The sequence below is a fragment of the Ammospiza nelsoni genome, chromosome 8 (assembly GCF_027579445.1).
Source record: "Ammospiza nelsoni isolate bAmmNel1 chromosome 8, bAmmNel1.pri, whole genome shotgun sequence".
NCBI classification, from domain to species: domain Eukaryota; kingdom Metazoa; phylum Chordata; class Aves; order Passeriformes; family Passerellidae; genus Ammospiza; species Ammospiza nelsoni.
The window spans coordinates 17,752,697-17,780,518 of record NC_080640.1 but is presented as its reverse complement, the minus strand read 5'-3'; the positions used below and the strand labels follow the sequence as shown (position 1 = coordinate 17,780,518).

At 41.3% G+C, this 27,822-nt stretch overlaps 1 protein-coding gene across 2 annotated transcripts in view; it reads right to left on the bottom strand.

The window, feature by feature from the left end:
• The window catches only part of VSTM4 (V-set and transmembrane domain containing 4), a 32,146-nt gene extending 8,220 nt beyond the window's left edge, over positions 1–23,926 (bottom strand). For both annotated transcript variants that reach the window (XM_059477556.1, XM_059477557.1), the window contains exons 1-7: positions 23,810–23,926; positions 18,206–18,604; positions 14,496–14,564; positions 13,609–13,716; positions 11,073–11,106; positions 6,041–6,153; positions 5,142–5,203 (exon numbers count right to left, since the gene is read on the bottom strand). In XM_059477556.1, coding sequence (XP_059333539.1) covers positions 5,142–5,203; positions 6,041–6,153; positions 11,073–11,106; positions 13,609–13,716; positions 14,496–14,564; positions 18,206–18,604; positions 23,810–23,864 — 840 coding nt within the window. In that variant the 5' untranslated portion in view covers positions 23,865–23,926. The remainder of the gene's footprint in view (positions 1–5,141; positions 5,204–6,040; positions 6,154–11,072; positions 11,107–13,608; positions 13,717–14,495; positions 14,565–18,205; positions 18,605–23,809) is intronic.
• Positions 23,927–27,822: the final 3,896 nt, after the last annotated feature.

The following is a 27,822-nucleotide window of genomic DNA, read 5'->3' as shown; positions in this document are numbered from 1 at the left end:
TGACTTCCTCATTAAGATTGTATCATAACTCAGAAGTCAGGAAAAGATTCCTTTTTTTAAGAGCTTCAAGTGTTTACCAATGCCAGTGACTTGATTGCTAGCAGAAAGCCAGAGATTCCCCTGTAACAGAGGAGCTTCAGAAATTACTTCTGCAGAAGTTCTGAAGCTAGATCTGCAAAACGACTTATCCTCTAAAAATCCATCTACTGGCCAGTAAGAGTGTTGAAATATCAAGAAAGACATTCAGTGCTAAAGCTAAGAAATATGACATTGGAAAATATGGAGAGTAATAATTATGCCTTTTAGTGGCGTTATCAGTTAAAAAGGTTTTTCCCATTAAGACGCCTGGGTTTTACTCCCTATAGCATGAAATGTTTCCTACACTCCCTGAGAACAATATCTACAACAGTTTGTGAAGACTCATTCACCATTGCATCTAAATTTTGTTATTGAATCTCACAGAAGTTATGATTACAGAGTCAGGGACGAAGATGATTTGATAAGTCCCACTGAATGGGTTTTGGGGGAAGAGCATCCTCACCTTTGCTAATGCTCCATGGCTTTCATAGTTGCATATATAGTTATTCCTAGATTCTAAACCAGCATTGCTGGAAATCAGGCTGATTCCTTCTTATTATTAAAAAAAAGCCAACAAAGTAATTAAAAGTTTCCACTTCACTGGTGACACTATTGTTACTCCAAATTTTTGGAGTAACACAAAAATCATCTACTGCGGCATTTTGTAAATACACAAGCCTCAACACTGATCCAGCAAGTAATTTTACATATTTATACAAATTATTCCTTCTTGGCAGTAAAGATAGCAACTTCAATCTGAATGGGGAAGCAAGAATAACTCAGAAGCTTTGAGTATGTTGAGTTCCAAGTGCCAACCTGAATGTGCAAATGATATTCATGTCCTATGGACATCTCACAATCTATGGAGAAACTGGAAAAAAAAAGATTATTCATCTTACAGAGAGAGGAATTATGAAGACTGAATGAAATTATTAAAGAATAACAGGAGTCAAGGGAAGAACTGTTCACCACCCCTTTGTATATCATATGTATGTTCTTACTGGAAGTCTGTGGACATCAATATTGCCTTAAGAAATTGGGAGCTTAAATCATCACTCATTGTTACATGTGGAGGAAGAAACTCTTCTACTAGAGGGTGGCACAGCTTTTAATTTTAAGTCATCCAGTAGAAGCAAAGACCTGACTGTTCCCAGCTTCAGAATTCACAAATGACTGAGCAGGTATGTTTGACTTCCCTTTTCTTTCTCAAGGGAAGGGCCAATGGTACCTACAGTTAAGAGTACTGAGGAATCCTACTAGTTGTGCCAAATACTGACTGCTAGAAATTTCCCTCTGCCTTAGATAACCATAATCCCTTCGTAGTTTTTAGATCATCATCAGAAGCAGATCTCAGTAACCACGTAGCCGTGAGCCACAGGTGATCCAGTCCATACTGAAATAACCAGTGCTGTCCATGCTGTCTGAAGGCAGAAGTGTGCTTCTGTTAAACAGCTCAGCACCATGGTCACTGGGAGGACTCTGCTCCACAAGTCACACAGGAACAACATGTACTCTGTGCTGGGGAACAACCAGATATACTCTATATATACAGAGAGGGTACTCTATTCAACAGAGAGGGTACTCAAGAGGGTATTCAAGATTCATATTCAAGAAGCAGAAGCCAACTCTTGTGGACTGTGACACTTACATGGATGTGTCTGAAGAACAAAGCCCAAGGGATAATTTGTAATAGAGGAGATTTATACCTGATTTCAAAGTGTGATATTTATATGATATAGCAGAGTGCACATGTCAGTGGCAGAATCAGAAGATTCCCTACAGCCTGTCTTATCTGAGCAGATACTCTTCCCTTTAAAATTTAGTGTGAAAATGATGAAGTTAACAAAAATTTTGCATAAGTGAAGATTTGAAGGTTTGATCCAACCTGAAGTTGCATCCTTTCCATTGGTTGTAGTGAATCACACAGGAGCTCCTCAGATTGATGGTTTAAACCTTCATGAAGACACTAAAGCCTTTTCATTTAGATGATGTTCTGCAACTGACACTCTTGGGCTATGACAGCTAATCTCTATGAGGCAATGAAAGCCTTACCAGAAAATTTGGTTGAGGAAGTAGAAGATTTATCTCTACCAACTCAAAGGGCTAAGTACTTAAAGCTAGAGCAGAACAGCCCTTAGAGAGGAGAGTTTGTGGGCCCCCAGAATTTTCTTTTTCATAATGACTCTCTGTGCTTTTTGCATGCTATAAAAAACATCCCTTTTTGCATTTCAGCATCTCTATTTCCTTTGATCTGTACACATTTCTCATTGATGCTAATAGAGAATGACACTGATGGGGAATATTTTTGCAACAGGGGGAGCATAGAATTGTTAGTCTGGCTAAAGCAAAAGCAATATGACTTAAGCAGAGTATTTAAAAGGCTTTGCTCAAAGCTGTGCAATTGAACTTGGTATTAGGCTTTCTCTCTTTTTTTTTTAATTTTCATTGAGATTATGTCCATATTTTATCCAGGTTATTGTGTTCTTGTAAAATTATACTGCAACCCACTCTAGCACGTTAACAACAAAAGAAATTCTCTAGCTTATTATAAACATCTTTCAAGAAACCAAAAGCATATGTCCTCTGGAAATAATTTTGCTGGTATTTAGGCTATTACAAAAAATTTCCCAAAACACTGGAATTATTTTGTAATGTTCCTTTATACTCTAGCTTGTTAGCTTAAGTTTTCTAGAATATTCTCCTGGTGCCCCAATATAGTCTCTTCCTTGGGTTGCACAGGAAAGATGCAGAAGTAGCCCAGAAACTCAGCAATTTGTGTCTGTCTTTGGAGTAGTGATTACATGGTAAGTGTGCCATCAGTGAAAAAAGACCTAGTGTAGACACCAGCTGTGCAATCATTACAGTTGGAAAGAAAAGGTTATTTTATCCTGCAGAGATTTGGCAGGATGATGATAATTTTTTTGCCCCAAAGCAGATGGAAAATTTAAAATCTGAGAATATTTTGAGAATTAGAATAGACAAGTTTACTAAAATTAAAAATAGTCTCATTTAGATGTATTTTATGTCTTTTTCTCTGTATTTTCTGTATTTTTATCTTTCTTTAAACTTAAGTTCAATTAGTTTCATTTTCCTCACTGAGAAAAAAAAAGTAGTTTAAAAGCAGAAAGTATGGATCATTTTTTCCTGAGAATACAAAAACATAGACAACTGTGTTGTAACAAGAGGTAAGAGGAACAGACTTGGGAAACGGCTCTGTGAAGTGCCCTGCTCAGCTTCTGAATGTGTCTTACAGACTGACTTTGGCTTCGTTTACTTTGTCCCTTAATGCACTTTATAGCTAGGTGAGTCTGTATTCGTTGCATCACTTTTTAATTTAAAACTAACTCAAGTCCATAAATTGTGAACTGTCTGGGGGCTGCTGCATCTCTCCAGGGGGACTCTGAGGTGAAATAGGAAAGGGAGGAGAGCAACACATGGGAACAGCTGCCTGACTGCAGTCCAACAGCAAGGCATTAGGACAGTGTGCTGTCTGCCTGCAGTGTGGGGACCTTCAGTCGTGCTATGGGAGACAAAGCTGATTTCATTGTCTGAAAAGGCTTTGCTCCTGCTCACATCCAGTGTTTGGACCTTCACAGGTGTTGTGTAGCAGGAAGGGAAGAGCAATGGCTATTTGAGGGCTATCCTTGGAATTATTCCAGAAAGAGAAAGTATCTGGAAGCAGATTTCCTTCAAGTTCAGAGTGTGTTGATGTGCTTTATTGACCTGCAGGAAGGATCTGAGTGCTTTAACTGGTGAGAGCTTTTCCTAAGAGGGCTGAAGGCTGCCTGATTACTGATATGCCCAGGTGTTGGGATTTACTCTGGATGCACAGCAAAGGGTGGCTCTCCCCATGGGGCCAAGTGCTCTCATCTGTGTCTTTGTCCTCTTAATAGCTTTGGCCTGCCACATGTCAGCATAAGGCCTTTTTCATGGAGTTTTAAAACTCTGCCTCTTCCTCTACCACAGCCTGATCCGTAAAAGCAGAGCCTGGCTGAGGGGCAATCCCAGCAGGACCATGAGCTCCATACCCAAGCAATAAAATTGCCTCAGGTATTAGCTGAGCTGTTCTTAAGTCACCTGGCATTATGACCAGGTATCCAGGGCTGTAAAAAGTAGAAATTATTTACTGGCAATTGGTGGGAAGGCTCCCAATTCAAAGCCTCACCTGAAAGTGAAACCATCACATGGCATTTGAGTTATTCCAGTGGCATATTTTTAGGCACCCACCTTCACCTAATATAGAAAGTTGATCTCTCTGGGATCTCTATTGCCAGAGAAGGAAGAAAGGATTCTCAAATGGCAACTCAGAGCAGTAGTCTGAATTACCAGGAGCATCAGGCTCCAACTCTAACTCATCTCTCTTTTTATTGCCTACACAGAGAACAGAGCAGGCCACAGCAGCTGTAGGCATCTGAAGTGAGTTGGTACAAAACTGTCACTCTATTACCACTGGATGTCTTGTCCAGGCACTACTTTGATATGAAAGCAGAGAAACATCTCACCAACCCTCTGATTTGTCTGGCACATATCTGCAAGGGTATTTTTCAAACAGAAACTTGTTTGAGAAACCCAAGAGAAACTGTAATATGAAGGTGTTTTCCTTAGTATGAGCTATATATATTCATCTTATTCCTGCAATTCAAGGCACTTCTGACTTACACCAATGAAGTGCAGAATATGGCACCTCATTTCTCACTTGAAAAGTCTCAAAAGAAGTGTGAATAGTACAGTTATGATTCTGTCAGTAACTGGTATTTTTTTCCAAAACACCAGCTGCTAGAAGCACGTGAGAATGAATGGCAGGTTTCATTTAAGGACAGGCCAAGTCTGTAGACATGACAACTGTTAGAAAGCTGGAAAACATAATCCAGTGTAACATAATGCTCAAAATGAAAAGAACCAAGATGATTCATCATTTGAAAAATTATTATTTTTTAAAAAAACCACCTGTATGATTTTTTAAGGCAATTTATAATGTCCGAACCTAGAGTTCTGGCAACATTACAGCATTTCTATTGAGAGAGAAAAATATACAGAAAATTATGTCATAGAAAGTTACTCACCAGGATCAATTTTCTTTGAGGTTTCAAGAGCTTGGGCTTTGGGAAATTACTGGCAATTGGAGCTACAAAAATAAATATTAAAGCATCATTTCACATAATTATAATTCATTGTCATTTTTAGTATATGTATTAGCAATCTATAAATCACATATTAATAGCAAATTAGAAGGAAATGCATGTACTTATATATGAGTTTAACCATATTTCAGGTATCTTACAAGGAAACATAATGAATGTTTTGGATTAGAAAAATTCATAAAATTAAAGAATCTGATATGCAAGACATGCTGTTTGCATGCAAACATTAGAGCAATTTACTCCCTGGGAACTGATAATTTGTGACCTAAGCCACAGCAAATGTTCAGGTCCTTTCCCTCTTTTCTCCCACTGGCTTAGCACTGGCAGTGTTGCTTAGAACGTACACCCAAGAGTTCGTGAGACAGACCCCAGAATTGCAAATCCTCTTGGAAAATGAAGTCCCCAAGAGGCTGATCTTTAGCTGCTCAGTTTGCTTGACTTCCCAAGTGCATGGGCAGTTTTAAAGAGTGCAGTGTGCTGGCTTCTGTCAGAATACCCCCAACAAGTAATTTCAACTTGCCTAACGTTAATCTTCTCTTTGAGGAGGGTGAATATTGCTGCAGAGGTTCCTCTCTCTCCTCTAGTTAGTGGGAGCTGAGACCTCCTGCTTGGACTCACTGAGTAGCATCTCAGGATGTCTAAAGCTGCAGGGAGGTGCCAGCCTGTCCCACGGCAGGTACAGGGCATTTCCTCCCCCCCAGATGGGAGCAAGAACAGGCAGAGATTGTGACAAAGTGCAGGATTCCTGACATCTCACACTCTGCTGTCCCTCCATGGCTGTGCTCAGGATTTGAAATACCTCTGTGCCTCTATTTTCATACCTTTTGCTGGGATGGCTGGTGGCTGCTCCAGTTTCTCTTTCTCCTTCTTTTTCTTTATCTTCTTAGGCTGTAGAGGGGACATGCTCGTCACACTGGTAACTGTCTCACCAGAGCTGCAAAGCACAGGCCCAAAGGTGAGGGGAAAATGAAGGCAATGGAGGGAATGAAAGTTTGTCCCTGTGAGTTCATGCAAACACATCACCTTCCACTTGTGGGAGTCCATGCCCAACAACCTGGAATGTGATCTGGGTATAAAATGAAAAACCTCTTATGGGGGTTGGAAATGCTCTGGGTTTTGCATTTTTTCAGCCATATAGTATGGCTGAGAAACTCAAAGAATCTCACTCATCTTGGCATAGAAAATGCAGACTGTCAGGTTTAAACAAGATTAATTTCACAGCACCTATTCCTTAAAAGCATGTATGACCCCACTGCTGCACCCAGAGTGAACTTCTGCCCAGCTGCCCTCGAGGCTCAGAGGCTCAGGCAGATTGCAATAGTTGCATAAGCTCCCATGGGAAGTGTATGGAAAAGCAAAACCTGACACAGATTCTGGGATAAGACTGGCTGAGGGACTAGGAGAGCATGCAGCATGTCTTCAGGCAGCTCAAAAACCCACATCTGCAAAATCTGGCTTCTTCAAGGGGGGCAGTGTGCCCAGGGAATATAAAACAAGAAGCTCTGCTCCACTCTCTAATCAGGCATTCCCCAGTACATCTGTGCTGAAAAGGTGCTCTTAGCTATGAGGGAAGAATACAAGTTATACTGCAAACAGACTCCTATCTGCTGGATTTTTTACCCTTATCACCTCCCAAAGGCTGAGATCAAAACCCTGCTTTGGATATTCAGGCTTGGAGCTGCAGTCAGGTTGCAGCGGCCGTCACTGTGGGTCACTGAGCTGTGGGAACTGACTCTGCAGGGGCTCCCTGCTTGCAGATAAAGGGGGAATAAATTGTCCTGGCTTAAGTGGCACTGAAAGGAATCTTAACTTACAGCTGGGGTGTGGGGAGAGTGTAAACTATTCAGTTATGAGGACTACAGTGATGGAGGTGACTTGGCAAACAGTGGCTGCTCAGCTGCATCTGCCCCTGGGCTCACCCTGGGGAGGGTTAGGGAAGCTTGGTTGTGCTTCAACAGGGACATTTCTCTTCTGTGCTGTGAGTTCCACCGTGCCATGGAACACAACCAGGGTCTCCATGGTTGTAACACTGATAACACTTATTTCACTGAATTTTAAATCATTTGTCCCAAGTTCCTGTTCCTCTCCAGATTCTTTTGCATAATCTCTTTATATTAATAGAATAAAATATTCTTTATATTAATAGAATAAAATATTCAGGGCAAAAGGCTTAATGAAAGTTAAGAGGTCTCAGATATTGCCCACACAAGAACAACAAAATTACAGACACATTTTACACAATTGTAAATTCAAATGAATGTCACTACCACTGGTAAAATCACTCTGGATTTACACTTATGTGGATTGCAAAAAGACTCTGGTTTGCTGGTATTCCTGAGTTCTACTTCATGTACTCAGTAAAAAACATAGTTTGGCTGCCAAACTTTCTAAAAAGTGCTTAAAAAATAAAATATGTTCACAATTTACAAACAAATCATATTTTATGTAAACTGGGGGCTGGACTGAAACAATTTCTAAGTCTTCCTGCTCTACTATGAACCTATCCCACAACAACCATCTGTTTCTATACTAAAATCAAGATGAAATGGTTTAAAACCAGCAGAAAATGAAATTGTTCTGCCTGGCTTCTTTGTACAAACAGCAAACTACTAAGAAGAAAGACTACCAAAAAGCAGATGAGAATGCTTTTTTTAAAATGCTTTTAGTTTTAATAATCCAAGGTCGTTAAGGCAGATATGTAGCCTAAAGATGCCGTTGTTATGACATAACTTTAGGCACAATATATGAAAAAGCTTCATGTCAATTAATTGCATTAGTTATTATTCCTGTTTTGCCAGAAAAGTGAAGCTACAAAGAAATGTATTTGAGACTTGCAGATTTATTTTAAATGCCAGGGCCACACAGGGTTAACTAATTCTGGGAGATACAATAACTATACTTGCCGTCTCAGAACTGAGCTCCTCAAACCAAACAAGGAGGCTCAGAAAAGACTCCTTGGCCCTGAAACACTGCCTCTTTGTGAGCTTGTCTTGTTCTGTGCCTAAAAGGAAAGTTAGTATTTTATCTCCAGCTCCTTCTTCAGCCCCTGGGCTTCTATTTCAACGGTGTCATGTGGTGCATTTCTTGAAGGATCTAATGAGTTTATAGAGAGCAAGAATAATATAGGTGCTTGAGGAGGTATTCTGTGGAAGATGTGTAATGATCATGGAACGGGGCAGCAGCTGCCCCAACCTGTTGCCAGACCTGGAAAACTACTGAATTTTGGCTTTGTTATCCTTATTAGAGTCTAGGACGTGGAACTCTTCCTGTTGTCATCTAAGTCAGCTATTTTCTCTTGTCAAAGGTCTGCAGGGGGGTGACAAAAAATTCACTTGAGTGAACTCAAGTTACTTGGATATTTTCCAGATAGGAGAGCTGTGTGAAAAGGTGCCAGGGATTTCTGGATTCTTGTTTCTGGTTCTGTGTGGCAGAATGTGCTCCTGTAATGTGAGATTGGCACTGTGGAACCAAGGTGTTGAGAAGGACAGCCTTCTGTGAAAACTCTTTATTTACCCCCAATTACTTATCTCCAGAAGAGCAGTAACTGAAGGACTAGAGAGTTCAGGCCAACACAAATATGAAAGACAGAAAAAAATGTCCCTGCTTTCAAAGCTTCACCTCCTGGGGGTTTCTGGATCTAAAAACTGGCAAAATGATCCAATAACAAGGAAAATAATACGAAGAAGGATATTTAAAGAAAATACCAGAAAACTGAATTAGGTGGTTTGGAAAACTAAAAATAACTGTACTATTTTATTTAGGTAGTTATTTTTAAAATGTGGTAAAGAAATGGGTTTTGGTCAACTCATTTTTTTTCTTTAATTTGTTGTTGGTCAAGTAGCAACCCAAAACCTAAACATTTGCTTTGTTATACTCGGGAAATCTGGATTTAATTTTCTTTTCTACCACAGCCATTTTGTGAGACCTGGGGCAAATAATTTAGCCCACTGTGCTTTAGATTCCAATCAAATGCAAAAATATCATTCTGATGTCAGGACATAAAATATTTTAAGATGCTTAGGTATTACTGCAGTGGGAATACAGACATTTCTTAGACACCAGACTATTAATGTAATTTTGAAAGTGGACTCTACCCTGTGTTTGAAATATCACTAAGGGAGTTGAAGTTGAGCTTCTCTAATCAAGGCTGAATTTTGCACTGTAGTAATTTTAAATGACAAGAATCTCATGCAAATTAGTTAATCAGTTTGGCCTAATGGATATTTAGACAGTAGGTTTTGGGTCTAAATGTGTTGAATTAAGTTCCAAGACAAGGAATTTGCAGGTGAACAGCAATGAGTTTGAAGGAAGTGATGGTTTGTGTTTTGAGCAGAGGATGGAAAACAAATGGTGCCAAGTGTGAAACATAATTATGATGCTGGTAACACTTTCATAGGTATTTAATTTTAAAGCCCCAAAGTCAATGCACTTTAGGCACGCATTTGTGTGATTGAGGCTTTCAATAGCATAACTTGTCACACTGAAATACACGAAACCATGTTTTTATCCATATAGAGTCATGTATTTCTTTCAGTTCTAGAGAATCTGTTTAATGGTGAAGAAATCACATTGGCTTGTTTTCTTCCTAAGTTCAGTGTTTGCAGCAGTATCACTTCCACATCATCTATTCCCAGGGAGCCAGAGTTTGCAGTGTGCATTTTTATCTGACTGCCATGCTCCATTTTTTCAGTTGGGTCTCATTTTTCTCCTCTTTTTATGTTCCCTACCAATATACTTTGGTTTCCTCCCCCTGCCCATTCTTTTCTGTTTGTTTTTTTGTAATTCCAACTTTGTCCCAGTGGTTAATAAAGAAGGGGGAAAGCAAAAACATGCAGGAAGAAATGAAAACTGCTGAGCTGTCTCTAAATTTTTGGGTGGTGCAATGGCTGGTCAAGGTCACAGAACAAAGATCTGTCCATAAATAACGTGGAAGTTTTGGTTTGTACTGGCCTCTCCTGAACCCTGTGCTGCTTTGTTTTGATTTCACTTCCATCTGAGTGGCAGTTAGATTGAATACCATGATAATCCCATGAGAATGCAGTAAAATCACACTGTTGGAGGATCTAGGGTATGCTATACTTGGCATTGAATCCCACAGTGTCCAAAGAGACTATGAGAAACAGCATGTGATACCAAGAGGTACTGGATTTAAACTGCAAGGCTAGAAACACATGGTTTCTGTCACTGAAAACTGGGAAACAGCTGTGTTTCTGAGTTGTTATGAGGCAGCCCTCTTTCATCTTTTTTGTTTGTAAAATATGTCATATATTGTTACTGCAGCTCCAGTCCAATATACATATCAGGAAAATCATAAAATGGAAATCATTATAGCTTTATAGCCACACCATAAAAAACTTTTGGCAGCTGATGGTATTTAAAGGGACAGTGATTAACACTGCAGCAGAAGAATTCTTGCCATCTCTTTGAGTCTTCAGCTGGGAACAGACTGTGGGCCTTGATAATCTGCTTTTGAACCCCACTCCCTCCCTGGGTGTGGGACTCCCTGGGTAACATTGTGATTGGGTCTGTGTGCATGGAGAGTTTAAATCATTACCATCCCCTGAGGTGTTGGGGAACCCTAGAAACCAGCACAGAATGAAAGTAGGCTTCTTCAGAAAGCAATTCAGAGCATCAAGGAGAGGCTTGTCACTGGAACACCTGCAGGACCCACAGCTGGCCCAGGCAGATTCTCCCTTTTCATGCACACCAGGCATGTTCAGGAGTCAGGTATCAGCAAATCTTTATGTTCCCATAAGCATTTTGAAAACATTACTCCTATTCTTCAGCACACATAGCAAAACAAATCCAGAACTGGTACCTTGGTTTAGAGCAAAGAGATGTGTAATCTCCTACCTGTTCTGGGGGCATTTCACCAGGTAATGCTTCACTGTTAAAGAAAAGAAAAAAAGAAAGAAAATGCGGCTTCACACCAACATAATTTATGAGTTTCAAATGAGCACTGCAGACAGACCTGTGTTGCTGAGATGGTGGAGTTGCCAGGTTGTTACACTGGGAGAGCTAATGATAGTCACCATACATTGTATTGTGCTTTACAATGCAGTCTGACTGAAGAAGACATAGCTAGTCTTGGGAGAGGGGAATGTATTGAAAAACACCAAAAAATCTGCTGTGGAAATGCTGGGCAACACACATTCCAGTGGTCAGCCCAGTAAAAAGACAGCCTGCTAAGGAAAAGCACAGCAGGCCAGTAATTTTACTTTGAAGACTTGTATTTCCCTTGTGGTGCCCGTATTTGTTTCCAGAAGCCTGAAATAAACCATTCACCCACAAGAGCCACGGCTGTTGCTACTGTAAGTCAGATTGTGGCCACAGGCATAAAGGGATCCCTTCTGGGATCAGATCAGAGGTCCAGTCCAGCCATCATCCTGTCTCTGACAGCTGTGTGTGTGAGCTGTGTAAATCCTTCTTCATACTCCTTTGAGTCAGTAGTCCTGAGCAAGGGCAGCTGCCCCCACTGCAGCCTTTTAGGAGCCAGGGTTATTAAGATGCTCTTTTGTGGCTTTGTGGCTTCTATGCCTCTCTTAAAGGACAGACTCTGGCTCTTCTGGTCGACCTACTGCCAATTTGTATCTCAAAAGGATGAGAGAGTGCATCCCTGGGTCATGATGTGAAGCTGAATGCAACACAGATGTGCCCCTACCTTCTCATTCTCTGTTCTTTAAAGGGGGACATTAAAAGCAGACACTAACATGACCCCGCCCCTCTCTATGGGAAAGTTTTCATATCTGGACTTTGCTAAACTTTCCCATTCTAAGGGAGCTATATAGCTCCAGGGAGGTGCATTTTGGTCCTAAGAAAATAGATACTGAGGGCACCAGGAGCTGGACTAATGCAGAGACAATGTTTAAGCCAGTCAAGGCAGTGCTTCCATCTACCTGTCAGGCCTTTTTTAAATCTACAGGAGAACAGTAGGCCCAATCCCTCAGGAGCAAAGGAATGCTCATTACAGTGCTGACACGTTTTTGAGCATGTAAATATTCAGATATTTGGGTAGCAAAGAAAGGTTTTAGCAGCTCAGAAGCACCTACTTTTTCTCTTTTGTAAATCCTTATTCTATACTGTATATTATTTCAATATTTAGCTGGTGTTGGTTCAATGTAAATAGATCATTCCTTCAAGCTGCTTGTGTGCTCACAGCAGTAAATTGACAAAACCAAGCAAATTCTAACCCAATGTCTGCTCAAGAAAAACTGGGATACATCAGTCTAGTGCTTGTGGCTTCAGGGTGACTCACCATGACCAACATACTTAAGTGTGGGTACTCTCTTGGCACAAAACCTTTGTCATCACTTAACAGGATAAGAAGAATAACATCGATCTTGCTCATTCCTCTTGGCAGAGTTGTTGGGTTCAGTTAGAATCAGAGTTACTCTGCTAAGTGCACTACCAGGAAGATGGAACCACAGTCTGAAATGTGTTTGCGGTCAGGCAAGGGTTTCTCTCTATACATCTATTTCTGGCTTATATGTCTTCTCACTTGTGTATCTGAGTCACTCATTCCTTCATGGGACCTGTGTAGGCAGCAAAGTCATCATTCTCTCCTGTCATTAACAGAGCAACTCACTAACCAGGCTCCTCCTGAAAGCTTCTGTTCAGAGGTGGTCCTTACACTCTCCTCTGACATGGTGGCTGCTAAGTGTGCTGGTATCTCATCCCTGCAGCTTGTGTGAGGTCTCCAAATAAACCACTTTCAAACTGAAATCAAAGTACAGCCTGCACTGGTTACTCCACAGATCTGAAATAGCACTTCTGTTTACAACAACGCTGCTTTGATGCAGCCTCTTTGAGAAACCCTCTCTGAGGCCAAGATTGACACAGTAACCCTTGACCTTGAAATATCATTATGAAAAGACAGATTTGAATGTTGAAATGATGCTTTAGTTTCAGAAAATACTGCGAGATAGTGCTGATAAAACCCCTCAAATTCCCAAGAATATTGACAGCTACTCAAGAAAGGAGAATAAAATAGAACAGAGTTAAGATTGCTTTGAAACCCCTCTACATGTTTGGAGAAACGTGACTCATGCAAAATTTTAGCTTCTGGTCAGAATGCAACTTAATGATTCAGCACTTGGTCTTCTCTGAAGGAAGTTCCAACTACTTTCAACTTATGTTGGTGCAAAGATAGAAGATTTTTGAAAAGTCCAAACAAATTTAGTTTAATTTCTTCTCTATTTAAAGGGAAGAAAATGCCTGTAATCTAATTTGGCCAGTAGAATGTTTCTCTTCCCACTAATTTTAATTAAAATTACAATCAAGGTAAGGAAATATTTATTTTTCCTGCTTTCTCTGCATTCTCTTCTCCTCTCCCCCTGCCCCCCCTTTTTGGCAAGGGCTTTGCAGTCATCAAGAATGGCATTTCACTCACCTGTGGATCTCCTCTTGTTGAGAAGGGACTGGCAGAGAATGACAAGGGTGAACAGGAGGACACTGATGATTCCTATGGAGCACACAAACACTGCGTACACATACAGATCTGAAACCAAGCACAGATGATGGTCACTGCTGCAGCTGATGATTCATGACAATGGGACAAGAGAAAAGCTACAAGATCTAAATAGAATCTGCTCCAATAGATTTAGAGTAACAGTTCAGAAGTAGTTTAGCCCTCTTGAAACTTTCCTGTAGTATCCTGCTCAGTTTGAAATTCAGTTGAAGTCTGCATAAAAGCAAATAGTCATAACTGTGCTTATGAGTTGTGACTTTCAGGAGCAAACAAAGAACTGGTTTGGAGATTTTTTGAGCAACAACTCAAAACCCAAAAGGACTTCATTTGGGTTATTTCCCAGCTCAAACAGCTGTTTTGTTTTGTTTTGTTTTTGTAACAAAGAAAAAAAGCAAACACAATAAAACAAGAAAAGTGGCAGTAGGGAGAGTGCTGAGTGGCTGGGGAAGAAGGAAGTCTGCAATTGCTTCTTCTGCTGGCAGCATTGGCTTCAAATTTTTGTATGATTATTTTTTTTTTCTTTTTCAAACTGCAGCCTTAGTCTCCCCTCATGGCTTTTATTCAGGTGTGTAACATATTTCCAGTGGTTATTTCCCATTGGCCATAACAGATATATGAGAAACTGAAGCTGGACTCTTCCACTCTCTTTTTTCCAGAACCTCTTGTACTTTGTGGGATGATTTCTCAGGTAAGGCTGGGTTTGCACAGGAACTAGCAAAGTTGGCCCTGATCTGGGGCACTTTAGTTTAGTCCTGTCCATTGGACTAAACTAACATAATGTATAAACACAGTAGCAGATGTATCTTTACCTTCAAAAAACTTCCAAGCTTCATGATTTTTCTTGAAAGTGGGATGATCAGAAGATTTTGATGAAATCACTGAAAGAAACAAAACAAGATATGACAAAAATTTAAAAATGTGCGGCATAAAAAGTTTAAACCTCTGGAAGTAAATGTATTTTCCCTTAGACTTCAGTGCCCCAAGATCTTGCTTTGTCTAATTGCATTTTGATGAAACAGTTCAGAATTGTCACAGACTTGTCCTCTCTGTTTCAGGAGGATGGATGACCGTCAATATCATAACAGCTGTACAGCCTAGAACCAGAATCCAAATGCTCTGACTGCTGAAATGTTGTTCAAAACCCCCTCTGCTCTCCTCAGCTAGATTGTTTATGCATGCTGATATTTTTTATGATATCAGATTAGATGATTAGGCCAATTCCATGATTTTTCTTTCTCTAGCAGTCACTGCAATGAAATGGGAATCTGGCAATGTCCTCCAGATTGCCAGTGAGGTCTGAACCTCCAAGACAGCTTCAAGTGGCAAATCATTAGAGAACAAGCATGTTACTGGCAAGGGAATTCACTAAGGAGTGCCCTGCAGGCATGTGAAGGGTGAGGCTAGATCAGTGGATATACAAGTTTCAGGACTAATGAAATCTTCTCTTCAATTGGGATGGGAAGCTCATCCTGAATATTTTAACAAATTACTCATTTTTTACATGAAAGCATCACATGTGTAAATTTTTGGCAAGTATTTCAGGATAACGTCTCTGAGAAAAGGGCTTTTGTTCATTTTGGGAAAAAAAAAGAATCTTGCATTCGTGTATCTTGCAAAATTTTTACTGTTAGAAATTGCCACATGTAACTAATATTTAAAAAGTCAGACTTTCTTCTGTGGGAAATTCTGATAAATAAGCTTCCCAACAAGACAGATTGTTGTGATCATCTCCTTGTTTTTGTTGTCCATGTCAGCAGGATTATAGTTGGACTGCCTAATTTTCTATGTTTGTCCTCCTATAAGTAGTCTCTTCTCTTGATTGTAAACCATTTGGAACATCTTCCTAAGAGACGTGCATATTGTGAGGGATTGCCTAATTGTAAATTATGTTTTTGGGGTGCTGAATACTGTTCCGAGAAGAATACTGATTATTTTGATTTTTCTGACAGGAAGGGAGTAGAAGAACCATTTTTCTGATTTTTTTTTTGTCTCTGATAAATTTGACTTTTTGTGTATTCTCTGCTATAATTGACTTGGTTTCAGTCTGACATTGATGACACAAGTCCAGGAAGAGATGCCTTTAATGAGAATAGGTGGAAGGAGAAAAGGTTGACCTTATATTACACAGAAGACTATCTGCCATTGTGTGGCTGGATTAGGAGGCACTCCTTGGAAAACACTGGCATGTGGATTTCTCTTGGTTTTATTAACAAGATTTAACAATAGCCTTTTTATAAATGCTATCTGATGTCTTGTATTCACAACACTGAAATGGGCAAACTGCAACAAATTTCAGATTTCAGGTGGACCTTCTGAAAACACCACAGAGTTGCTGTAGTTGACACAAGTGCAGGAACAGAAAACTGTAAGGATTCAATCTCCACAAAAAGGCTTCTTTTCCAAAGAAATGTATTTTGCCACTAAAGTACAAGCCAGATATGTAAGTAAAATTTAAATGACATCATTACACGGTAAGGAATTGTAGCCTGTAACTCAATTGTTTTTATGTAAGTCCAATATGTGTATTTTTACAAATTTATGTGTTGTGACAAAATGTATTTGCAGCTTATTAATGGCCTATGCAAATTTGCACAAGCAAACTTGCTAGCAAATAACAAAATCTGAATATAAATTATTAGCAGTAGATACTACAGATCCAGCTGTCAACTTGCTTCAAGAGCAAGACACGTTTTGAAGAGGCAGAATTACCCTTTTCTTTTCCCCCTGGAAATCTGCATCTTGCACAGAAATCTCCTCTTTCTGTGTAAATATTTTTTTTTTAAAGGGACTCTTCTATTTCTGCCTCTACTTGATGTGCAAAGTTTTAAGAAATTTGTCTGATGCTTTAGCATAAAGATACTATTTTGAATTTGGGCATAACTGCAGACGTTACTGGAACAAAACATTAGGCAACACAGCAACTGTGATGTGGTGGAACACTGCTACCTTATTTGATAAAGCACAAGCAGTACAACTTAAAGTATCCAAATGCTTCAGGCAATTTGTATTGCTCCTTTTGTTGTATCCTGGGTCTAACTGTAATATAAGTAAATCCCTTTGCAATAAAAAGTGTAACTGATCATAATACAAAATACCAAATGCGTTTGGAATAAAATTTCCTTGAAAAGCCCAAGTGTTACTTTTGGGAAAACTGGAAACTTTATCAGTACTTGGAAAAGAGCTGCCTTCCCTCTCAAGCACAGCAGGTACTGTGCACTCAGGGTGCATTAGGCAAATGCTAGCAAAGATGGTCCTTTGTTTCCAGTCAAGAGGCTTTGAGTGGAAGAACAGTTGCTATGACATTTAAAGACACGCAATATTTCAGGTACCTTTTGGTATCTTTAATCTAGATTTACAGTTAGAATAAATATGCTTTTAATGGGCCAGGGTGGTTGTGGTGTTTGCTTCAGAGCCCCACAGGGTGTCAAAAACTCTCTACAGGCTGGCCAGCCTTCCTCTCTGGTCTCAGGTTTCCTGCTTTGCTTTGGGCCATTTAAAGTGGAGAGCAGCAATACAGCTGAGCAGATAGTGTGAAAATTATGAAGTCATGAGGCCTCAAATCCCTATTCTGATTACATATTCATATGGACTCATACTAGAAATCTGGGTATAAATATTATTTAAGGACTGGACTTAAAAATTATGGATTTCCTTCTTTTCAATAATTCCATTGATCTGAACTCCATAGTTTAGCTATGAAAAGTAATGAAAGGTTTCAGTGTTATAATTAGCAATAGCCTGAGAAGCTGTGAAATATGTGGAGTGTCTCTTTGTGAGGAAGAGTATGACAGGTGGGGGACAATATTTTATATTGCTTTTTCTTCTGCTGCCACTTAATTGGAACATGCCATTCCATCTCCAAGGACTCCTGAAAAATCCATATGTTTCTACTACAGGCATTTAGGAACTTACATCATTCAGTGAATGAAAAAACACTCAACACTGCTTTGTGGCATTATCTTTAAAGTTGTCCCTGTGAGATACCAATTTGTCTGTTTAAAGAGGTACAAGCAGGGGGGTAGTTTGCCAGCTTGCACTGATGGCACAGCTGCTAAACAAAACCACCTCTGCAAAGGAGTCTGTTCTCAAAATCCAACTTCACCCATCTCTGAAAGGGTGGGTGTGGTGATTTAAGATTTGAGCTATTCCATCCCAAAGGGATGGCTTGTTTTCAACTTGGTTCACATCTGCCACTTGTTGCTGGTCATTTTATCCCAAGTTCAACACCAGCAGGCTGGCCATTGGTTCTCTAGCTCTGCTTTCTGGCTGCAAGTGATATAAACAATAGTACTGAAGTGATAGTAAAAGTGCTACTTACCAACTTCTGCTAGGCTAGAACTAAGACCAAGGGAAACACTAAGAGAGAGGCAAAAGGTGAATATCAGGTTTTCTTCTCCTATCCACAGATTACACTCAAATATAATCTAAATTCAAATGTCTTATAAGTGACTTTACAAGGGGAAAAAAAGGGATCACAGGACAAGAAGAAATTAAAGACTTGAAATCAGTAATCTCTCACCTCTTATTTCAGTAGCTGCTGTACCATTTGACCATGCTGTCCACTTATTTCTGTGTTTGCCAATTTCCTGTACTTTGCATATATAATGTCCTTGATCTGTTTGCTGGAGGCTTAAAATAAGAAATTTGTACATAGTTCCATGTTGCTCTTTAAGAAGATGAAGTCTTTGCTTGTGAAAATGATGAGTATAATTTCCATAATACTGGACAGACCCAAACTTTGTCATTTTGATCATCAGGTGCTCCTGGGCAGGTGATGCAGCGAAGACCCACCGCACAGCCAGCAAATTGTCTGTCTTCCTCTTTTCAGAAATGTGGCAGTAAAGGGTAGCATTATCCCCCTCAGAGTATTGCACCATTGGTCCAGGAGAGACTGTCACATTTAAAGCCTCACAAACATCTATAAGGAAAGAAAAGATGGTGAGAATCCTCCATACTGGTACAACAGCACCATAATCTGTCCCAGCATGCAAACCCACAGCAGGAAAACTGATGGCATCTGTTCAGTGGGCAGTAATTTAATGCAATAATTTAATGTAGAACCTGACACTGTCTGCCTCTCTCTGAATGTTAAGGATGGCATGAGGCCCTCCTTCAGTGAGTCTGCCCCAGCATTTTTCCTGTCACAATCAATAACCTAGAGCTGACATGGACACCTTGCTACTGTCACAGGACCAACTTCACGTAATCTTTTATTGGTCTTTTAACAACTCTGGAAACTGCTCTGTGACCAGCTCTTCTGACAGCTTGCATCTTTCTTAGGACTTCCAGGCTAACTGCTTTCAATACCCAGTTTATGCTCATTTGTTCCTGTGCCAGTTTTAAGCTTAAAATAGCATTTTCTTCTCTAGAGCTTACTTCGTGATTCCATATACAAAGCAATTATCTGGCCTCAGCCTTTGCTTTGTTGAGCTAAAGAAGACAAGCTCTGTTAGTCTCCTCTAGTAGAGTAGTGTCTTCCCTATTCACCCTTACAGCCCTTCTCTGCATTGGTTACAGTTTCAATTTTGGGTTTGATTGTATTTTTTTTTAATGTAATTGACTGCAGTTACAGGCAGTGTCTGGAGTTCTCCAACGTCCTGTGGAATACTCACAGTAATTCTCAGATTTGACTGGGATATACCTTGCCTGGTACATCCCAGAATTATCTTGTCCTTTCTCATGATACTTTCATATGTGACTTATGTCAGGTGACAAATAAATAGCACACTTGGGTGTTTTCCCTTCATTGTCATTTGCAGTTCAGTCACCAGCATATCAAAGAAATTCTTACTAATCCTCAAATATGTGACTTAGCTGTACTAATTTCTGCTCAACTTCTGTTACCCCATGCTCAGTTTTTCCCATGTGCTGTCCTCTTCTTATGCTGATTTAATAAGGTTAGCACTTCAACGTGCATGCTTCTGTCTACTTCTTTTAGACATCATTTGTGCAGACCTTACATCATACTGTTCCTTACATTATCACTGGAAGACCACTGGATTCTCTATATCCTACCATTCCCCATGTCCTCTGTTTTAAGTAATGTTCTTCTTGTCATAATCAAATGGTCATCTCAAACTTGGGTTAAGTTCATCAGACTAGATTTTCTAACTACAAATTTAAGTTAGTCTGACAGTATTTGCATGACAAAATATGACAAGAGATCATATGGGGACAAATGATTATTCCATTGTTCCATTAATTTCTGATTCTTGTCTTCAATGTTTTTCATCCTAAACCATCACTTAGACCAGTTCTTTGTCTCACTAGTAATAGCCAGTATAGGTGAAGGCTGAAAAAAGTGTCCATAGTTAAATAGAGGAAGTTTTCCCTTTCCTGACATAACTGATTTATACTGGACTGATTTTCTGAGGCATGGGAATTAACGCTCATTTTATTTCCTTTCTAATGCACATTAAGAAAGTCCTGATTAGTCATATCAGAGAGTGATCTATCTCTGACCAGTGCTGTATTGTGGCAATGTGTTCCCTAAATGACTTGTGATGTGTAATCTACTGGTCTGAGGGCATCCACTAGAGAGAGAACCATATTCCAGCAGTGAGCAAGCACTCCCTGCAATGCACTCTGCAAAGCATGAAATGTCCTCTAAACTTCCTGTTATGTGAATACTGCACTGTACTCAAATTCTAATGAGAATTGCAACTCTGGGAAAATGATTTTCTTCATTTCTGGACACTTTTCTAACACATCAGCAAGGAACATTTTAACAAAGGGGATGAGTGTTTTGGCAGAGACTATTGTCTGACATCAGCTCCTGAAACACAAACATATATTTATCTTCAAAATAAGCAAGTAAAGTATTTCCATTCTATTTCTGAAGGAGTTTTGGAGACAGAGACACTGGTTTTATAGTCCCAGTGAAGCAGTGAAATGAAGTGGTGAATTATATCACCTTACATACAGTAAATCCACTAAATTAAAAGAAGTTGCATTGCAACTGTTTGAGAAGAATTCTGAAAATTAATAGTATGATAATTATTTTGTGCCACTTCTGTCCAAATCTCTACTGAATGGCACGTCTATTCCAAGTAGACATTATTCTTTTGTTATGAAGGAGAAAATATTTTGTATAAAGAACTGTTTGGGTTTTAAAACAAAACTATTGAAAAAACTGCAGCCAAGCATGGATGAGGTTATTGATAAAATTATTCGTGCATTATGTTTGTCTGCATTTTACGTAAATGCATTTGTCTGCAATTTACGTAAATGCCAAAGCAAGAGGTTATTTTGGATTGTAGAAAGCATAAAAGTAGAACAGGATGTTGAAATTTAATATTAAGGCTGAATCCCACCAAAAGCTTTCCAGGCATGAAACTTCAGTTATGATTCTCTGGACTTACCAACCTTGGTGCTTTACCAGCAGAAGGGAAGCCAGTAAATGGCTGTCTCTGCTATCAAAATAAGATTAAATTTGAAGGTTCTGCTGCTTAGTAAACAAGGAATAACTTTGAGATTTTCAACACTTTTTGGTGTCCTCACATGTATTTCAACAATGAATGTTTAATAAATCATTTATAAAATTATGGTTTTGGTAAATGAAAAACACAGATATTTTTTCTACTGAAATTATGAACATGTCATGAAAACTCTAAAGAAAAACAATTATGTCATTTTCCTGACATGTGAATTTCTTTTTTGAAAAAGCTGGCTAGGAGTAATTGTGACACAGAATCCCAAAATAAAAGGCAAAAATAAAAAGAAATCATTGCTTAATTCCAAACTAGGCAGAACATAGTGCCAAGAAGTACCCAAGAGAAAATGCAGAGGAAGTCAGATATGGTGATGATGGACAGATTCTGTCCCTTTCTAGCTGTTTACACTCTTACAAACATTGGTATTTTATACCTAATGCTTCTACTTTTCCTCTGGGGACATGCCTTTTTATAGGGACATACCAAATTTTGCATCCTTCACATTTCTGATCAGTGGGAACCTATCTCCTTATCTTCCTTCTGTGGCTCCCATTGGTGCAGCTGCACAAGTACAGCAATGGGAAGAGTTTTGGAAATCTCATGCTGCTGTTATCATGGTATCAGTTCATGTTGAACAGGGTCAGGTAATGCTTTATATAAAGCAGAAAAACAGTATCCATGTGACTTTATTGGAGGAGGAACAGTGGATTTTTAAGGAAAGAGTTCATTTCCCTCCTATGTGGAAAGCAAAACCCTCATTCAAGGCTCTCAGACACTAGTGGACATTTCCTCCTGTCTTTAGCAGGCACTGGTCAGCCCCAACATGAGGTTTACCCTTGTAATGGGCTCCTTGCCAAGAGCAGGAGACCTCACAACTTAAGAGCAGGCTTGTGTGCCAACATAGCATTGAATTTCTAGACTTGAGATTGCTGTTCAAGTGAGGAATCACTGTTTATCTTCTTCTGCCTTCCCAGTATAATACGATGTAACCGTTCAGGTGGAGCTCACCACAAGAGTTTGTCTCGTTTCTGCTTGAAAAGGGAAATTATTTATAGAATGGGAGGAGAGAGAGTCAGAGACATGGTGATTTCTTTGCAGTGTGCTTAACCATCAAACTTCTCTCCTTTTTGCAATGAGCTTGCTTAGTTGCTCCCATCCCAACATTTTACCCGTTTGCTTCTCTGGTATGTTCCACCAGCATTGCTCAGTAGCCAGTGGGGACTCAGGAAAGGTGACTGTTGCCTAAACTCTGTTTCAAAAAATTCCAGTTTGAAAATAGTCCACTTCTGCTTGCACTAGTTCAAGTCCAAGAATTACCTAGATTTGGACTTTGCTCTCTGCCATATTACACAGCAAAACACTTTAACAGCACTGTCAGGAGTACCAAATATAAAAGTATAAAAAACTATACTTCTAGCACCCAGAAACTTTGTTATGCCAGGGCCTCTCCCCTGTCTGTGCTGGAACAGTGCCAGAGGACTTACAGTGGTCACTGGGTCCTTACACGTGGTGAGCAGCTCCAGCATGGCTGTGGTTTTGTGGGAGAACCCCAGTTTACTCCAGTTGAGATAGGAGTGGGGCTGTTCCTGCGCTCAGCTGCTCACAGCCCAGGTTTAGTGCTGTATACAGGCCTCTCTCTCTTCCTCCAGAGACTACGGGCAGAATCTGCAACCCAGCCTCCAGTGCTGCAAGGACTGAGAGCTGGGGACTGGAGGGCGTTACCTTCTGATCTCATCTTGTCACGACCAGAAGCATATGGGATGGCTTTTATCTGTGTTGTAGTTTGTTCAGTGAAGCTATGCTACTGTCAAAGCCTGCTTTCGTTTGATTTCCTTACAGTTAAAAAGAGCAGATGAGCCAAGAAGCAGCAAAGCTTTTTGTTTAAATAAAAATAATTAGGACCTGATTAGCAACACCACCAAAAACAACCAGTTGTTTTCAGTTGAACAGATCTGTCAGCAAGTTTCACAAGTCAGAAGCTCCCCCTCAGAGAAAACTTCTGCATTGACTAAAGACGGACTTGAACCAAACCTCCGCCTCCATCATCTCCTGCCCTTCTGCAGTGGAGTTCGAATGCAAGTCTTTAATTAGCCATAAATAAGCAAGGTTTCCCCACCCCTGTAAGCTCACTGCACCTGGAAGTTCAGATCCAGACTCTGTGTCTGTTCTGCAGCTTCAGGACACATAACGTTGTCCAATATGCCTTTGTTTTTAGAGGAATAAAGAGTCTTAAAGGGAGGACGCTTTTTACAAGTGACCTACAGGTTTCATTTCCACCTGATGCCAACAGGATCAGGGCACCTGTGGAAAAAACAACGCCGAATCTCCCTTTCCTTCGGCTTTGCCTGGCGGAGAAGACAGCCGAGGACCCATTTCCATGAACTTGCATGGAAGTCTGGCTTTCTTTTCTAAACAGGATGGGATCGCTGCGAAGAAGCGCTGCTGCCGGGAGCCGGGGGAGCGGCAGCGGAGCGGGGCAGGGAGCGGCCGGCCGGGCGGAGGGGCCCCGGGGCCCGGACCCTCAGCTCTGGCCCGCGGCCTGTCCGCCGCCCGAGCCGCCCGCTGCTGCGGGACCCGGCCCGCTCCGCGCTGGCCGGGGGCTGCCCGAGGCGGGCCGGGGTCCCAGGGGGCCGGGGGAGGGCTCGGGTCCCGCCGGGGCCGAGGGAGGATCGGGTCCCGCTGGCGCTTACCTGGGGCCGGGGCCGTGGCCAGCAGGGCGGCCAGCGCCGTAGCCAGGAGGCGCATGGCCCGCGGGGCGCCGGGTCCCGTCCCGTCCCCTCTGCCGAGCTGCCTCCCTCCTCTCCTCCCCGGCCTCTCGCCTCCTCCCCGCGCGGTCCTCCCTTCTCCCTTTGCTTTTCATCTCCTCCCCTTTCTCCTCCTTTTTTTTATTTTTTTTCCGCGCTTTCTTCCTTCCCTCCTGACTCCTTTGCGCTTCCCAGAGTCCTGCCCCCTTCAGCTCTCCGCTTTTTCTCGCCCCTTTCCCTGTCGTTTCTGTCCACGCCGTGCCTGTAGGGTGGCATCAGGGCTAGACAGGGATGCTCCATCTCCAGCCTCAGCATCCTCTCTGCACACACACACCTCTTGCCCAAAGGACACGGGTCTGTGTCGAGGGGAAATGAGAAACTCCCTCCCTCAGTACAGAAAACCTCTGTACGAGCAGGTGAGGCATAAACAGCTGGAGGCTGCGGGGTAGACAGCTGGGATGGGGAAGGCAGTATTAGGTATCCTCTCAGGTTTCCTGGATGTGTTGGCAATTTTGCAGGCCCTCATGCCCATTTCACTTATCCCATCCCATAGCTGGAACAGGACCACCACTCCCTAGCAGTTCTAGCTAACATTATCTCCCATTTCGTGGGTTCAGGTGGTGGCAGCCTGGGGACAAGGGGGTCTGACAGGCAAGAGGGGCCCATCAGCAGGCATGGGGATGAACACTGTAGTCATTTAGGACACTTGTGCCAGGACATTGCATACACTTCATCTTAATTCTCCCAGGATTCAGAATCATCTCCCACATTGTGACTTACTATGCAGATAAAAAAGAACCATTTGGCTACATGGGAATAGTATGAGCTATACTATGTATAGGATTCCTAGGCTTTATTGTCTGAGCCCACCACATATTCACAGTAGGAGAACCTGAGCATACTTCACATCCGCCACTATAATCATTGCCATTCCATTATGTGCTTTCATGTATACCCTCTGCTGTGACAGCACCCACTGACCACTAACAATCAACCTCTCTAAGACCATCCTGAATTAATTGATAGAGTAGCTTCGGTGCATCACCCTAAGATTAATGTCCTTGTTTTCACAAATGGTACTACAGTGCTAGGCCAGAACAGACAAGGGAAGTTGGCACCTTGCAGTCTGTTCCTGCCTCTCCCCTGCGCTCCTTTTGAAGTGATTGTCACTTGAAAGCCTACAAATCTCTCCAGATATGGATTTAATACTTCTGCCAGCAGGTATGATGGGTTATATATTCAGCTTGCATGAAGTATGGATGATACAAACGCATTGGCATTTCTGCTTCCCTGGATAGGGCAATTAGTACAGATTTAGCTACTCCACCCCTCTCCTAGTAATCGCTTAGACAGGATCATACATGTCTGCTTTTAAATATCACAGATAATTTAGTGTGTGCTAAATTTGATCCTTATGAGACTGAAAACTGCCTTTAAAATCTTGTAATTTGTTTCCTCCAGGAAGAGACTTTGGTGTCCATACAGCAAACACTTCTCACAAGGGAGTGACAGGTCTGGATTATGCACAGAGCAATCATCAGACTTGAGGAAGCAGAAGCAGTTTTTAAAATTTATGCTGCCTGGGGAGGTAATTAAAATTTGTAGATTCAAATCTACTCTTTTAACACAGCAAAGGGAAATCCTGTCAAAGAGATAAGCTAATTCAAAAACAGACAAATTCACCAGAAACATTCTACCAGCAATTATGTGGTTTGATGGTCCTGATGGAAACTCCATTTCAGGACGTCCTTGGTCTGTTAATAGAGAGGATGACTGATTTTGCGTACCCTTCCAATGCGTCTACTCCTTGCTCTTGCTTGAGAGAAGATATTAGTCTGGATGGACATCTTAAATCTTCTCATATAGTTCTGCTAGGCTTGTTCATGCCTCACTTCATGTCTCTCATAAATTACTTAACCCTGCTAATCTTTTAATGGTGTGTACAAAATACTGGTGTAAAGACATCACTAAGGTCTGCCTAAGGTCTCATGTGAGTTCTTGGGCCCTACAGAGCTGAAAGATGCACTGCAAGAGTCAGTTTCAATTTTTGTTGTTTGTCAATAATCCCCATTCCTGCTGGCACCAACAGTCCCTTTAATTGCATCAAGAGCCCTAACAAGCTTTGGGACAGAACTAGATCATTTAACTGGGGAGAAGGCTTTATATAATGTATTTGCCTATGATAGAAGACTGAAGAGGAGTCAAAGGCATATCTGGACTTCTGAAATCTCTCATGTCTGACAGTTTATGAAATCTCTCATGTCTGACAGTTTATGAAGTCTCTTGTGTCTGACAGTTTACTGAAAACATACTCTCTCTGTTTTGAGCATGTGATCTCTGTACTTTTGACAGTTCCCTCTGTGTTGTGGATTCTGTCTTTTGTGTAGAATCAGTTTTAATGCTCCGGCTTGAAACTTCTTCAACAACATAAAAACATATAAAGTGATTCTTACTCTTAAAGCGATATTTATTCTAAAGTTCCAAAGGTACTTTTAAAAGTGGTCTAGGCTGAAAGTCGTTTTCGCTTGTCATAGCATAAATGAGCTCAGGTGATGCTGCCCTTTTAGGTTTTTTGCTAAAGGAGAGCTTTTCTTTGCACAGCTAGAGCAGGACCTCTAGATCTATATATATGTCTCTCTTGCTCTCTCTAAATTGTACTGCCAGTAGCACTCAGCAGGTAACCCAGCACCTAACACACCTGAGGAGATCTGCATTGTGCCAATCCCTTAGGATATACTCATGGGCCAGACAGCACAAGTCAGGCTAGTGAGCTGTGGGCAAACATAAACTTCTGACCTCCCGTTTTCCCAGGTTTGATGCTGATTTGTTGGATGACTTTTTACAAATCAATTCTCACTTTTGGCCTGCAGGTGGGTGAAATGCAACCTTCCTTTGTCCCTCTGTTGGAAGGGTTTGCTATTGGAAATGAGGCAATCAGGAAAGGTGGCAGTTGTATGATTTGACTTTCTTTGCTGTTAAAATCTTACATCCCTTCCACCCATTTGTTGCTGCTGAGATGTTTCTGCTTTTGTAAAAAGTTTTTTCAAGATTTTTTTGTCTCTTATCCGATGCCATCACAGTTTACCCATACACCAAAAATCCCAAAGGCCAAATGAACATGCAGTACAATTCCCTTTTTCTCCCAGGCTGGGTGCACAGCTCTCTCTGTACGACAGTGCAGCTCCCTTTGCTGCTCTGGAAGTGTGCTGACGCACGCCAGTGGAGCCTCTGACCCGCAGGATATGGCTTTCTCAGCTCTGGCAGCACGCATGTGGCCTCGTTTCCTGCTGAATGGGTCTGCTCTGAGGAGAAAAGTGCCTAATCAGCACTCCAGTGCAGCTGACACAGCGCAGCCTGGCTGTTTGCAGAGCCTGGAGCCCCTCTCTCCCTGGGGCAGTGTTATTGAAATACCAGCTTTAGTCACTCGCTCGGGGTGAGACCTGCTGTGCAAATCCCCTTTGCCTCTCTGCAAAGTCACATCTGTCAGGAGAGGTAACCACAGCCTCTTGCCTTTTGCTGTCCTGTCCTCCCTCTCTGGCTGTTCTTAACCTGCCTTCTTTCTTTGAAAGGTCTTACTTGCATTCCCAAATCTGTCTCCAGAACCTGCTGCAGGATTCCTGTGAGCAGGATTGTGGCTTTCCCTTACAGTAGTGTGGCAGAGGGACACAGTGGTACCCTCTGCAACTCACACTGGGCTGCTTTGGCTGGGCTCTAGCATGGTAAAAAGGTTTTCTCAGGGCTGCAGCTCTCTCTTGTTGTGCTGGGGTGGGCTGCCTGCTTTCACACCTGATATGCTGTTAAGGAGAGCTGTGCTTGTTCTGAGTGATGTATGGGAGTTTGCTCCCCTCCTGCAGCAATAAACTGTCTCTCTCTTTTAATCTTTCACCTGCCCATTGCCTTTCAGGGCAACTACAGCTTATCACCCTTCCACACCTCATGCAGGCAGCATGCAAAGATGC